The sequence below is a fragment of the Cetorhinus maximus genome, chromosome 14, assembly GCF_964194155.1.
Source record: "Cetorhinus maximus chromosome 14, sCetMax3.hap1.1, whole genome shotgun sequence".
Classification (NCBI taxonomy): Eukaryota; Metazoa; Chordata; class Chondrichthyes; order Lamniformes; family Cetorhinidae; genus Cetorhinus; species Cetorhinus maximus.
The window spans coordinates 16,188,274-16,204,223 of NC_135892.1; the positions used below are offsets into that span (position 1 = coordinate 16,188,274).

Here is a 15,950-nt window from a genome sequence, read left to right on the forward strand (position 1 = left end):
ACAAACCAGCCGCCCAGCCAACCCAGCTAATCAACTAGCCAATCACCTGGAACCAATGGCCCATGATTTTTCAATGAGCCTCCTCAGTGTCCAAAGTTTTTTTCCCATGTGTGAGGACTTGGAAAATCCATGCCAGTGACTCTCAGTTACACAGGGCCCGGCAATCCCTGGATATCTGGCTCGGATGCATATTCTCCGAGTGTTAGCTTTGGCAGCACCTGTTGGCATACTACTTGATATGGAGGTGGGGAGAGGTTACAACAGAGCTTCATGCTGTCTTGCCCAAAAGTCGTTGGTAAAGAGCAGTGCTGAATTGGAAGGGATAATCAACTTTGCTGCATCTCTATATGAGTCGTCCGGACTCGAAACGTTAACTCTGTTTCTCTCGCCACAGATGCTGCCAGATCGGCTGGGTTTTTCCAGCATTTTCTGTTTTATTTCAGATTTCCAGCACCTGCAGTATTTCGCTTTTATCTTGCTGCTTCTCTATCCTTACAAACCAGCTTCTGTAGTTGGGGACACACTCAGGTTTGACATTATATAAACCCCTTTTTTGTTTTGTTGCATATTTGTGACTCTGATAATGAAAGAACAGGTATTCCATCCTGGACCACAACAGGCAATTGCTGGACACCCCATTTTTACAGGGACCACCTCAATATTGTAACATTTGCAATGTTGATCACCCTGCAGTAAGTATCATGCCCCTTTTTCCACTGCAGATGGATAAATTGCTAATGCCTGTGTTTGCCTGAGTTATATTTTGGTGGTTCTGAAGCCCTGGAAACACTGCAGTCCCTCTAGAGTTTGGTTCATAGCTTTATAGTCCTGGCCAAAGACTTGCCCAGATATTGTGGGAAAGTGTGTGCAAGTGAATTGCTGGTCCACAACTCAGCTGGCACGGAGAGGAAATGAGCGTTGAGCGGCAAGCCCTGGTTTTAGCGGCTATTCATCTTGCCCAATCACTTGTGGAGTTGTAATTTGTCTCTGGGGGCAGGGGGAATGTACACTATCTTCAAACATTGTCTCCAAATGCACCACTGTAACATATATCAAATATAAAAGCCTCTGAATGGACTTGTTCGGTGAAATGGCCTGATTTCCCTCTTCGCCCACCTTTAATCATTTTGGGTCGTTAAGTATTCATCACCATTGCACAGCCCCAATTGTTAAAGGTGGAGGAAGAGCTAAATGATTGGGTGGGGGGGGGGGTCATATGGTGGGATAGTGGAATTTTGGTGGCGTTCTGATGTTAAGGTGTTATGACAGGCGGGGGTGGGGACGGTGGGGATGAAAATATGACCAGCTCTTTATCAAAGGAAGCCCATGTAGGTTTGTGATGGGCACAACATGATGGGTGAAGAGACACAGGAGTTTCTTTTATTATATTCTCATGGGATATGAGGGGATTGCTGACAAAACCAGCATTCGCTGCCTGTCCCTAACTGCCCTGAAAATTGACAGGTAGGGTTACGGGCTGGGGAGGGAGGAGGACGGTAGGTTCAGCGGTGAACTCCTTCAACATCGGGTAGTCGAAGAAAAAATTACCTTGTTTTGCGGTGGGCTCTGTACATCAGTTTAAAAAGCTGCTTGATAAATAAACTCAGGCTAAAGAGGTAAAGACTGCGGCCTGGCAGTTTGCAAAATATGTCAGGACTGTAATATTTTTATACTCAATAACTGCATAGGATGAATACTTACATATGATCCGTAATTCACTGCAATTGTTTTTATAGTCCAGGGTAGGCCAAGTCCCATTAAGATGTCAAAGACATTGCTTCCTATGGAATTAGATACTGCCATATCTCCCATGCCTGTGAATATCAGAAGAGGTCATTTGTTATCCAACATCTTACTCAATTTTGTTTTACTACTACTTCATACTTCTTGGACATATTGAGCGGTGAGTCAAGCAAACATTTCCAATGTTTTGTTCACTTTCCCTTTGCCAAGCTCTATCCCATGGACAGAGGACAAAAAACTTTGGTTTTTACCTACAGTGTGCATTTCTTTGTACTGAACATGATTTGCCAATGAGTAACCCAGGATTGTGCTCTCTTTGTAAGATTCTGGCCAACTCCTATAAGTCCACATTCTCTCCTGGATTGATGTCTTGTGCAAACCTAGCTATTTTGCAGTAAGACTGCACTTCCAGATCACTATGTACAGTAGAAACAACAGGCATCTCAGCATAGATTCCTAGGCATCTCACTCAGTGACATTCCCTCCCAGCGTAACCCAACATCCTTTATAATAACCCTCTGTCTTCTTCCCTTTATCCAGTTATTAAGGCCCCTTTCAATTCTGGACTCTTCCATATCATCTCCTCCCTATCTTCTGTGCTAGGGTACAGCTCTCCTAATCACTGCCATGCTGAATTCCCAGTGTGTCTATTTGTGGCTGCTGATTTAGACTCAAGCCCACTACTTTTATCTTCCATTTTATTTTCTTCTCTTGACATCTCTTGAACTCTTCCCTCCTCCATCCACTCCTGTTGGGCATAACCAGTGGGTCAACAATCACCGCATCTCCCTCCAGAATACCCATTTACTCACAAATAAAATTGTTGCCGTCGACAAGATTTTTGTGGACCATTACAATGATGCTGTGGATTTAACAGGAACTTGCCCATTGCATTCCCTCCCTTTTTCTTGCCTACGAGGCCAAACCTCCCCTAAGGTTCCTCCCCGCCCTAGCCAAGAACCCGTGTCTTCCTCTCCTATTTTCCCTCATGCTCTCTCCAAGCTCATCCTGTCCCAGAGACCTACCTCTTGCTTCCCTGACCCTATTTCCACGAACCTGCTGACTGCCCAACTTCCATTTCTGGCCCCCACTTTAGCCGACATTGTCAATGGTTCCTTCTCCTCAGACACTGTCCCCTCCATTTCAACACCACCATCATTCCCCTCTCTTACAGAAAACATTACTGACTCCTCTGTCATTACAAACTACTGCCCCATCTCCAATCTTGATTTCTTCGCCAAAATCCATGAACATTTTGTGTTGTTGCTCCCAAATCTGTGTCAATCTCTCCCCCAGTTCCATATTTGAATTTCTCCAATCGGGCTTCTGTCTTAGCAAGGTGACTGACAGAATTCTTATCAAAGTCACAGATGATATCCTCGATAACTGTGACCTTGGTGCACCATCCTTTTCAACCTTTCTATAGCCTTTGACATAGTCAATCACACCACCCACCTCCAACACCTCTTCTCCGTTCTTCATTCCAGCAGGACTGCCCTTGCTTCATTCTATTCTTACTTATCAATTTGCAGCCAGAACATCTCCAGCAATGGCTTCTCTTCCCACCTCTGCACCATTACCTCTGGAGTCCTCCGAAGGATCTATCCTTGACCCCTCTTGATTTTCACCTGTATGCTGCCCTCACTGACATTATCCACGGATATAATGACCAAATCCTTTTCTGAGGTGGCAGAAAACCCGCTGAAAATGGGGGTGGGTGGCGACCCTGCTTTGGCAGGACCTGGGGCCTCATTTTGCCAGCAGCAGCCGATTTAAGTGTCTGCCACCACTAGCAGTGGCCATGGCTGAGGCTGCAGCGCAGACGAAGGTGCCTCAATGACTGGGTGCCCTCGAAGAGGGTGTGGCAGCGGCAGGTAGCTGGAGCTTGGAAGGCAAGCCCTGGTGATTGCGGGGTTGCTGAAGGTAGGTAGTGCCATTGCCATTATGGGAGGGGGTGCCCTCTGCAACTAAAGGGGGGTCACCCCCACCCCAAATCCATTGGGAGCCACCAGCTTTCACTGGCCTGTCTCTCCACAAGCTGAACTTTGACTGTATATCCTCTCCATCAAAAAGACTGCCTACTTCCACCTCCATGACTTTGCCAGCCTCCATTCCTGGCTCAGGCTGTCTGCTGAGGAGACTCAGCATCCATACTTTTTGTCACCGCTAGACTTGATTATTCCTGGCCATCCTCCAGCTTTCATGTACTTTGGCTCATCCAGACTATTCCGTAACCAAGTCCCGCTCATTCGTCACCTTTATGCTCACTGACTTACATTGGCTCCTGTTTCAAATTTAAAATTCTCATTCCCCTGTTTAAATTCCTTCCTGGCCTCACACCTCCGTAGGTCTGTAACCTTTGCCAGTGCTCCAGAATCTCTGTGACCTTCCAACTTTGGCCTCTTGTCCATTCCCACTCATTTCGTACCACCACTGGTGCCTGTGCCTTCAGCCATCTTGAGCCTAAGCTGTAGAATTCCCTACTTCTGCATTTCCTCTCTCCCTTTAAGACCCCCCTTAAAACCCACTTTGACCGAGCATTCAGTCAGCCCTGCTCACAACATCTGCTCTGGATTGGCAGAGGTCTTTGTCACTCCTGTGCAGTGTCTTCTGACCTTTTTTTTAAGATATGTTAAAGGTGCTATAAAAATGCAAGTCGGATGTTATGTATTGTTGGGGTCTTTTCTGGTTAAAAATTTTGTAATAAGTATTTATTTAGCAAATTAATTACCTCCTGGTTACTCTCATAAAATGAAGTTAATATATCTGTAGCTTTTAGATTAGCTTCTGTTGTGCTTCTTCCCTTCTGACTTGCTCAAAGTGCTTTGCAAATCTCCTGTAAAAGTTTACAAAATTTGCGGGGAAGGGAGAGAGTGCCAAGTTGGGATAAGGTTGCACAGAAAGAGGTGGAAAAAGTGATTGGGTTGCCAAGAAAAAGCGGAAGATGGATGGTATGAAGTTTGCTTCAGGATATCCAGTGAGATAAGGTGGGTGGGTGGTGGGTGCGGTACCTAATGGTACAGATGCCTTTTGAATCACACACTGATGAGGGCAAAGCATTAAGGATACCTGAACTCCAAGGGTTTCCTTGACAATCCTTTTGATGTAACGTTGGAGCAATCTGCTGCTACAACCCCTTCTCATTTACTCTTGGCAGCCCAATATCTTTTTATTTAGCCTTACTGTCTCAGTGGACCATTTAGGGGTCCACTGTGGTCATCAGTGGTCATCTCTAAAGTTTAGGTCAATGTTTCCATTAATATGCACATAACCTGCATACAGGTTATCGGGGGTTAGATGGGAATGTGGAAATCGAAACACAAGATCATCAGCCATGATCTTATTGAATGGCGGAGCAGGCTCGAGGGGCTGAATGGTCTATTCCTGCTTCTATTTTTAATGTTCTTATCCTGGCTTGTGGATACAGACAGGTCTCGGTGCTTTGAGTTACAATTATCCAGCAACCTGGCTAGAGCTCCAAGATCTCCTTCTCTGTTGATAAACTTCTGGGTACACAAAATTCAAAAAGGATGGAGCAATGAGTAACAAATATAAACACAAGTAGAATTTTGTGGGCCACATTGCCATGACTCTTGGCCGTGAGTCAATAATTCAGTGAATTCAGGAGCGTAGCAGTAGGTTGTCTTCTGAGTGTGGGGTTAATGGGTTTTGCTGAGATGGAGAAGAGGGAGGATGAGTTTGCATCAGACCCTCAACCATACTGTGCCCAGCCCGAGAGAGCTTGGGGCTGGCTGTGGGTGTTTGAAGTGTTCCATTCTCCCTCCTTGACATGCCTTATCTTGACGATCGAGCACAAATAAATGAATGCAAAATAAACCTATTGCAATGCACAAAAAGAACCGTACCGTGGATATGTGGATGGAGAATATACTGTGCAAATTATATATAAGATAAGCAGACTTGCTGAACCACAAACTGACTTCAGGCCTAAGCATTTAAATCATATTCCAATTGGCAAGGCAGCTTTATACATTACTCTCAGGTATACAAATAGACGTTTGGTCATACAGAGCTTGACTATTGCTGAAAAGAAGAGACATAGCAAAACTTTTCATCTTGCACTCATCAGGACAGCTACGCAAGATAATCCAACAGTAAAGGGAGCAACAATTTATATTCATGAGAAGATAGTGCTGATTGGTTGGCAAGTGGACTCTGATTGCTGGAGGCATTGCCATGGAAAATGCAGCAGAGAACAGTTAACTGCCAAGCTTTTGTTTCAAATTCAAACCAGGCAACAATACATTACTCTCTTTTTTCAGCAATACATTGCTCTCAGTGTTGATATTTATGCTATGCTTACCTTGCCGGGCAACTATAAGGCTGGCCATGCAATCCGGTACGCTTGTTCCAGCTGCCAGGAAGGTGATTCCCATTATAACATCAGGAATTCCTAGTGTGTACCCAATTATTGTGACCTAGACAACAGCACATTACTCTTAGTAACCGAGCACAGGATTCCGAAAGCCTTTATTTTTTGGCTTTCACACTAAGATAACCACCGATCAGCCATCACTGCAGGTTACTACTACACTGACCACAGCTGGACATGCACTTCTATCTGAATTTATTTCCAAATGCATTTATTTTGGTCATTCACATCATGTGCATTTTGAACACCTCTGCATTCATGTCTCCCAGTCTCCCTTCCAAATGCCTGAGCTACCAGCATTAATCCTGCGCTAAAGAGCTGCAGCATGGTTTCCACTGTGCCTTATTTACAATCTGAATCACAGCTCTCAACTGGCATGCACAAAACAATTAGGCATAGAGTGGATTAGCAGCGAGTCCCTTCACACCTGTGGCTGGGGGACGAATCCAGCCCAAAATGCTGGGAATGGACATTTTGTTATGTCAGTTGCAAGAGCATTAACCTTCCAGTCTCAACCCAAATCCAAATGGGGTGAGGGCCCCACAGCAGAAAACTACCATAAACTGTTAACCTCACCCCATAGGACAACTGGTGTGTACAACAGAAAATGATGCATTGTTGCACCAGGGAGTTCTCTTCTGAACTTGTACTAGACTGAAGATAAGGCCCTTCTCTGGATCCAACCTGTACTAAGCCAAGCCTGGGAACCCTTGATACTGATATAGGAAGTGCTCCCCTGCACTAACATCTGAGTGAATACAACAAGCTAACAGATCATAATACTGCAAAAGGTTGACAATTTCTTTGTAAGCTAAGGACCATCCCCAATTCCAATGATGTTCACGCTTTCAACCCAGCATTTATGAATGATAAAATATTTCAAGTGAATTCTTAATCTCCAGTTCAAAAACATCCCAGGATCTACAATCCCAACTTGCAAGGAAAGTCAGTCTTCTATTGAAGGAAGAGTAGCTGTAAAATCTTTGGTGATATTTTGTGATCTGAGAAATGACTACACAGTTTAGCCTGCAGCAGAGCACAACCACTCGCACAGCTTTTCCCAACAGGAGAAGGGAGAAGATGGAATGTGAGCCCACAGCTGTGTCCAGTTTGTGTCATTGGCTCTGACCTCACAGAGAGTGAGTTATGGACCACCCCACCATCACTCAGTGCACCTGACCGGAGAGTTTTGGATCCCATCCTATACTCCCTCCCGGTTTTTGCTCTTGGCTTGCGTTGTTTCCTTGACTTCCAGGACACCTGGTTCTTCTAACAGCTGTTAACAGAATCTCTCTCGCTCCCTCACACGCTCACACCCATATCTGCTTCTCTTCAAACACCTATTTTTCGAACTTTGGGGACTTTGGGGAACTTTGCTTGAATTCATTTTCAGGGGACACAAAGAAAAAAACTAGAAAGTGAAACATTAAAAGATATGGTCTTCTGATCCTGATTTCTCCCACCATCAAGACCCTGCAAGTCCTGGACTGAACTTGGCTGCATCAGGGAGCTCCCATACGGAATGTTTCACAGCTCATGGGATAGGTTAGCCTCACAATACTCGCATTTTTTGATTATTTTAAAAGTCATCCTCTGCACGTTCCCTCAATGTTCCTACTTTCCCGTGATCAATCTCCCAAGGCGCGATTCCTTAGTCCATCCATTCTCTGGCTGGAAAATCTTCTAGCTTCCCTCCTGCCCTTATAGAAACATACAGCCATAGAACATAGGAGCAGGTTTAGGTCATTTGGCTCTTCGAGCCTGCTCCGCCATTCAATATGATCATGGTTGATCCTTTATCTCAATGCCACACTCCTGCTCTCTCTCTCCATACCCCTAAATGCCTCTAGAAATCTACCTATCTCCTTCTTAAATATATTCAGTGACTTGACCTCCACAGTCTTCTGTGGTAGAGAATTCCAAAGGTTCACCACCCTCTGAGTGAAGAAATTTTTCCTCATCTCAGTCCTAAATGGCTGACCCCATATCCTGGGACTGTGACCCCTTGTTCTAGACACCCCAGCCAGAAGAAATATCATCCCTGCATCCAGCCTGTCCAGCCCTGTCAGAATTTTATATGTTTCAATGAGATCCCCTCTCATTCTTCTAAACTCCAGTGAATACTTAATAGGCGACCCAATCTCTCATCATATGACAATCCTGCCAAGCTGGAGTCAGTCTGATGATCTTTCGCTGCACTCCCTCTATGGCAAGTATATCCTTTCTTAGGTAAGGAGACCAAAACTGCACACAATACTCCAGGTGTGGTCTCACCAAGGCCCTGTACAGCTGCAGTAAGATATCCTTGCTCCTGTACTCAAGTCCTCTCACAATGAAAGCCAACATGCCATTTGCCTTCTTAAGTGCTTGCTGCACCTGCATGTTTGCTTTCAGTGACTGGTATACAAGGACACCCAGGTCCCTTTGTACATCAACATTTCCCAGTCTATCACCATTTAAATAATAATCTGCTATTCTGTTTTCCTACTGAAGCAGATAACTTCACATTTATCCATGTTATACTGCATCTGCCATGTATTCGCCCACTCATTCAACTTATCTAAATCATCTTGAAGCCTAGTAACGCCCACCTCACTGCTCACATTCCCACCAAGTTTTGTGTCGTCAGCAAGCTTGGAAATATTACATTTGGTTCCCTCATCCAAATCATTGATCTATATTGTGAATAGCTGGGGCCCAAGCTCCAGCAGGTTTGTCAAACATGATTTCCCTTTCATAAATCCATGTTGACTTTGTCTAATCCCGTTGATATTTTCTAAGTGTCCTGTCATCGCATCCTTTATAATAGACTCTAACATTTTCCCTACTACTGATGTTAGGCTAACCGGTCTGTAATTGAATTTTTTCAACTCTCAGTGTGTTACCATTGAGTCCTTGCAACAAGTTTTTGGGAGCAGATTATCCCAATCTTTTCACTGTATGTCATATGATGGCCCTCAGTAAAAAAATAAGCAATTATTAAAATAACCGTTTACAAATTTGCCAATGAAAGATACTGTTCTATCACAGCAATAAACACAATAAATACTTGAAAATATTATGTTTCCATAAAACAGGTTAGTGCGTGCACACAGGAACGTAACTTTGCCAAATACAAGTCTACCCTCATGTATAATGTCCAGGGATTGCAAAGTTCTAACTCTACAGGACTTCACTGGATGCAAGTACCCAACAAGGCTGCATATATTAAGCTGGCTGCAATCTGGGAAATGTAAGGGATTCCTGGGAGAATTAGGGAATGTATACAGGCAGACTCAGATGATTCACCAACTGGAAAACAAGAAATGTTAATCTGTGACGCGCAATGTACACATGAAATGGGGAGAGTATTCTTACAGCGAGGCAGTCAATGATGAGGCTTGCATGATAACAACAGTTCATTACTGGCCTGTGGCTGTGGTAAGACTGGCCAAACTTGCTTGGAACTGAGTGGGTTCAAACAAAGGTCACAAGGAGCATGTTTGACCTCTTGACTATCAAAGGAGCGGGAAGGATGTTATATGTTTTGCTGATGTAATCGGCTGAATGCTGCATTCTGATCAACTGAGTGAGTTGGATGGTGTCCAAATGTGAATTTATGTACAAAACAAACTGGTATAAGGGATTTCTAACAATGCAGCTTGGATCATTTTTCTCTCTTCCACTCTTGAAGGCATTGGTAGGTATAGTTTTAACAGTTAAAGACTGCCCTCTGGTACCACTCTGAGTATCTATTCTCAATGTGTGCACCTAGACAGTGGATACCGGTAGACTAATTAACTCTGAGACACCAAGCCTGGTCCCGTCCTCATCCCCTGCATGGCAGATGCCATTGCAAAGTGATCGGGAGTTAGAGCCATGTCTGATTATTTTGGGACTGCAGTTGGGAGACATGGAAGCAAACTGACAGAGCCCATGTTACCCGAGGACACACGGCTCAGCACAGACCAGGAATTGAACTGGGAACCTTCACAGGAAGCGCTGTCGTCCCCTGATCCATCAGGGCAGTTGACAATGAGTGTCCACCTTGACCCCTCCATGAACTCTTAAAAAGAAGCTAGAAACGTTCATGAAAATAGGAGTTGGTGGGGCGAGGTGGGGTGGGGGGGGGAAGGGGGGCATGGTGATGGGGGGTGGGAGTGGGGGAGCCTATTTCTTCTAACCCTCAGTGAAGCTTGTACTTACCATCCACACCATCATGTACGAGAAAACTGCAATCCACAAGGTAGCTGAGACGAATGTGAACATGAAGTACTTCTCCCAACGAGGCTTGGCACAGTTCGGAATGGTGAAGTACATCAGGAAGCACAGCGGCCATGCAATCGCCCACTTTATCACATCCCACATTCCCGCTGCAGAGACAAAGAAGAGGAGGGGTTCAATCTCAAGACGCGAGGACAGCTTTCCCAATAGGCGGTGGGGGTGGGGGGGGTGGAAACACGGGAATAAACTGAGGCGCTAGGGCCGGCATCGCAAGCTCTGGCTGCCAGTGGACAGCCTGGCATGACAGGGATATGTTCTGATCGTCAATGGATGACTATCAGCTGAGACTCACTGCTGGCAGCAAGTATTGGGAAATCAGCCCAACTGTACAGGTCATCAATATCTATCAGACCAATACTGTTCCAATTAGATAATCATTCTTATATTTTTGTCCTCTCCTCTCTCATTTAAACATTTAAAACTCTCCTTCATATTCTTATTGTCTTCTATTTTAACCAATATTGCTCTGGTCCTTACAAAGCATGGCCATATGCTACTCTAAACTTTTGTCCCATGCTCCCTCCAACTTCTACAGACACGGAATCACAGATTTATAGAATGGTTACTGAACAGGAGGCCATTCGGCCTGTCGTGTCTGCGCTGGTCCTCTGAAGGAGCAATTGACCATGTGCCACTCTCCCACCTTTTCCCTGTAGTCTTGCAATTTTTTCCTTTCCTGATAATGATGCAGTTCCCTTTTGAAAGCCTCTTTGAAAACCCAGTCTCCATCACATTCTCAGGCAATGCATTCCAGATCCTAACCACTTGCTGCCTGAAAAAGTTTCTCCTCACGTCTCTGTTCCTTCTTTTGCCAATCACCTTAAATCTATGGCCTCTGGTTCTCAATCCTGCCATCATTAAGGACAGTTTCTCTTTATTTACTTGGTCCAAATTATCAAATTTCCTCTCGACCTTCTCTTCAACTCCCAACAGTCCCAACTTCTCCAATCTTTCTAAATAACTGAAGTTCCTCATCCCTGGAACCATTCTCATGAACCTCTTCTGCAGCCCCCTCTAATGCCTTTGCATCCTCCCTAAAGTGTGGTGCTCAGAACCGGGCACAGTTTTCCAGTTGAGGCTGAGCCAGTGTTTTATGCAGATTTAACATCCATAGTTCAACTGCTTCCTCCTCCTTGCGAGGTGGAGATGGTGGTGTAATGGTATTGCCACTGGACTGGTGATCTAGAGACACAGAGTAATGCTCTGTGACCTGAATTCAAATCCCACCACGGCAGATGGTGGAATTAAAAGTTTAATGATGACCATTGTTGATTGTTGGAATCAATCACTGTTGATTGTTGTCCTCACCTGGTCTGGCCTATATGTGACTCCAGACCCACAGCAATGTGATTGACTCTTAACTGCCCTCTGAAATGGCCTAGCAAGTTGTATCAATCTGCTAAAAAGTCTACAAAGGAAAGAATTGACCTAGGCACCAGAAACGACAACAGCATACTCAGCCCTGCAAAGTCCTCCTTACTAACGTCTGGGGGCTAGTGCCAAAATTGCTTGCTTTGGCACACAAATAGCACTGTATTGTAGCTTCAGCAGGTGAACACCTCATTTTTAGGTATGCCTGGTGCTGCTCCTGGCATGCCCTCCTACACTCCTCATTGAACCAGGGTTGAATTGGGAGAACTGTCTCACAGACTAATCAAGCAACAGCCTGATGTAGTCATACTCATGGAATCATACCTTACAGATAATGTCCCAGACACCACCATCACCATCTCTGGGTATGTCCTGTCCCATCCGTAGGACAGACCCAGCAGAGGTGGCGGCACAGTGGTATACTATTGGGAGGGAGTTGCCCTGGGAGTCCTCAACATTGACTGCGGCCCCCATGAAGTCTCAGGTCAAACAGGAAACCTCCTGCTGATTACCACGTACCGACCCCCTCAGCTGATGAATCAGTGCTCCTCCATATTGAACATCACTTGGAAGAAGCACTGAGGGTGGCAAGGGTGCAAAATGTACACTGGGTAGGGGACTTCAATGTCCATTACCAAGAGTGGTTCAGTAGTACCAGTGCAGACTGAGCTGGCCTAAAAGACATAGCTGCTAGACTGGGTCTGCGGCAGGTGGTGAGGGAACATTCTTGACCTGATCCTCATCAACCTGCCTGTCGCAGATGCACCTGTCCATGACAGTGTCGGTAGGAGTGACCACTGCACATCCTTGTGAAGACAAAGTGCTGTCTTCACATTGAGGGTACCCTCTATCGTATTGTGTGGCACTACCATCGGGCTAAATGGGATAGATTTCGAAAAAATCTGGAACTCAAGACTGGGCAACCATGAGGCGCTGTGGGCCTTCATCAGCAGCAGTACACAACCACGATCTGTAACCTCTGGTCTGGCATATCCCCCACTCTACCATTACCACCAAGCCAGGGGATCAATCCAGGTTCAATGAAGAGTGTAGGGGGCATGCCAGGAGCAGCACCAGGCATACCTAAAAATGAGGTGTCTACCTGCTGAAGCTACAATACAGGACTACTTGTGTGCCAAACAGCATAAGCAGCAAGTGAGCTGAGCTAAACGATTCCACAACCAACGGATCAGATCTAAGCTCTGCAGTCCAGCCACATCCAGTCGTGAATGGTGGCGGACAATTAAAAAACTCACTGGAGGAGGAGGGTCTACAAATATTCTCAATCTTAATGATGGAGGAGCCCAGCACATCAGTGCAAAAAATAATGCTGAAGCATTTGCAAAAATCTGCAGCCAGAAGTGCTGAGTGGATGATCCATCTCAGCCTCCTCCGGAGATCCCCAGCATCACAGTTGCCAGTCTTCAGCCAATTCGATTCACTCCACATGATATCAAGAAACAGCTAAAGGCACTGGATACTGCAAAGGCTATGGGCCCTGACAATATGCTGGCTCCAGAACTTGCCGCGACCCTAGCCAAGCTGTTCCAGTACAGCTACAACACTGGAATCTACCCGGCAATGTGGAAAATTGCCCAGGTATGTCCTGTACACAAAAAGCACGACAAATCCACTCCATCAGTCTACTCTCCACCATCAGTAAACTGATCACCAACATCAAGTAATATCAAGTAGCACTTGCTTAACAATAACCTGCTCACTGATGCTCAGTTTGGGTTCCACCAGGGTCACTCAGCTCCTGACTTCATTACAGCCTTGGTTCAAACATGGACAAAAGAGCTGAACTCCAGAGGTGAGGTGAGAGTGACTGGCCTTGACATCAAGGCAGCATTTGACCGAGTGTGGCATCAAGGAGCCCTAGCAAAATTGGAGTCAATGGGAATCAGGGGGAAAACTCTCTGCTGTTTGGAGTCATACCTAGCACAAAGGAAAATGGTTGTGGTTGTTGGAGGTTAATCATCTCAGTGGGGATGTTTGCTGATGATTACACCATTCGTGACTCCTCAGATACTGAAGCATCCGTGTCCAAATGCAGCAAGACCTGGACAATATCCAGGCTTGGGCTGATAAGTGGCAAGTAACATTCATGCTACACAAGTGCCAGGCAATGACCATCTCCAACAAGAGAGAATCTAACCATCCCCCCTTAACATTCAATGGCATTACCATCACTGAATCCCCCACTATCAACATCCTGGGGGGTTACCATTGATCAGAAACTGAACTGGACTAGCCATATAAATACAGTGGCTAAAACAGGTCAGAGGCTAGGAATCCTGTGGCGAGTAACTCACCTCCTGACTCCCCAAAGCCTGTCCACCATCTACAAGTCACAAGCCAGGAGTGTGATGGAATACCCTCCACTTACCTGGATGAGTGCAGCTCCCACAAAACTCAAGAAGCTTGAAACCATCCAGGACAAAGCAACCCACTTGATTGGCACCCCCTCCACAAACATTCACTCCCTTCACCATTGACAGTGGCAACAGTGTGTACCATCTACAAGATGCACCGCAGAAACTCACCAAGGCTCCTTAGACAGCACCTTCCAAGCCCACGACCGCTACCACCTAGAAGGACAAGGGCAGCAGAGACATGGGAACACCACCACCTGGAAGTTCCCCTCCAAGCCACATATCATCCTGACTTGGAAATATATCACCGTTTCTTCACTGTCGCTGGGTCAAAATCCTGGAACTCCCTCCCTAACAGCACTGTGGATGTACCTACACAGCATGGACCGCAGCGGTTCAAGAAGGCAGCTCACCGCCAACCTCTCAAGGGAAATTAGTGATGGGCAATAAATGCTGGCCTAGTCAGCAATACCCACATCCCATAAATTAATTTTTAATAAAAACTGTATTGGAACTCAAGGCCTTGAAGCTCGGATGCATCTATTTGTGGATGCAGGGTTGTGGGGAGGGGAGGAGGCTGCAGGCTATGATCTCTGTGTCTGGATGGTTAGGCCTGAGGTGCCCTTAGAAATTGAGAGGGTGGAGCTCTCCTGAGCTGCTCACACTGCTGCTAGACAATTCTCAGACAAGCTGGGAGAGATGGCAACCCTAATGTTTGACTGGTGACTCACTCACCCTACATCTTAATCAAACGTCAGTCAGAGCCAGTAAGCGAATTATTGTGGAATGCATTAAATTTTATTGAGTCACAGTCTTCATAAAAGATGTTTTGCAATCTTTTTAAATGAACAACTGGGATGAAGAGGGCCAGCGGAACCCAGCATCAGTATCCCAATGGAAAACGCTAGATGATTTATTGCATCCTCCCTTTGTAAACAAGGACTTTCTTACCGTCTCCTTACAAGACGTTTTCTCAATGTGCCAAATGACTTATTTATGGAGATCAAGGAAGAGTTTAGAAATTCATTCTCGGGATATGCTTTGTTGCTGGCAAGGATGGCACCATCGACTGTTGCCCTCGAGGTGGACCTTCTTGAACCGCTGCGGCCAAAGTGGTGAAGGGGCTCCCACCATGTTGTCGGGTAAGGAGTTCCAGGATTTTCAGCCAGCGACAATGAGAGGAAGGTGATAAACAGTCAAGTCAGCTAAGTGACCGGGGACGGGAATCTGGAAGCGATAGTCTTCCCATGCACCGGTTGCCCTTATCCTTCTCCTGTGGACACAACACACTGCAGTTCAGGAGACCCAGCTAGTCTGTCAGCTTTCGTCAGATACAACTCGATTTGCCTTCCTTGAATCTAATTGTCTCGTGAATGTTCAGGCACTGTTTGTACAACGACACTGCTCTCTGAGTGGTATTATTTTCCTTTGCGGCTTGTTTTTTTTGTTAAGCTCTGACTTTACAATGCAAATTGAGAAAAATTATCTGGGCACGCCTCACCTTTGTCCAATAGAAGAGTACAAAAATCTTCCAGCCACGTAATAACCAGGCAGCAATTCAACAGAGGACACTTTGCACAGCCACAGCTTAGAAAACACCAACCACCCACTGTCCAGAGTTGGGAAGGGAGTGAGGAAAGAGGTGCTTGCTGCCAATTTGCAGCCAACATTTGAAACATTAATGATTTCCAACAAAGTTATAGCAATTTTCCTCAAGTTTGTGTGGCATGCGTCACTGGTTTTCTTCAGTTTTGCATTTCTGACTTAGGGGAAGATGTTTAACTTCCTGCTCGCCATAAATGCAT

The 15,950-nt window shown here is 45.6% G+C and overlaps 1 protein-coding gene across 1 annotated transcript in view; it reads right to left on the reverse strand.

Annotated features, from left to right (window-relative positions):
* The window catches only part of slc24a3 (solute carrier family 24 member 3), a 369,032-nt gene that overhangs the window by 7,904 nt on the left and 345,178 nt on the right, over window positions 1–15,950 (reverse strand). The window contains exons 13-15 of the mRNA XM_078556574.1: window positions 10,322–10,488; window positions 6,068–6,182; window positions 1,702–1,814 (exon numbers count right to left, since the gene is read on the reverse strand). Of these exons, the coding sequence (XP_078412700.1) occupies window positions 1,702–1,814; window positions 6,068–6,182; window positions 10,322–10,488 (395 nt within the window). The remainder of the gene's footprint in view (window positions 1–1,701; window positions 1,815–6,067; window positions 6,183–10,321; window positions 10,489–15,950) is intronic.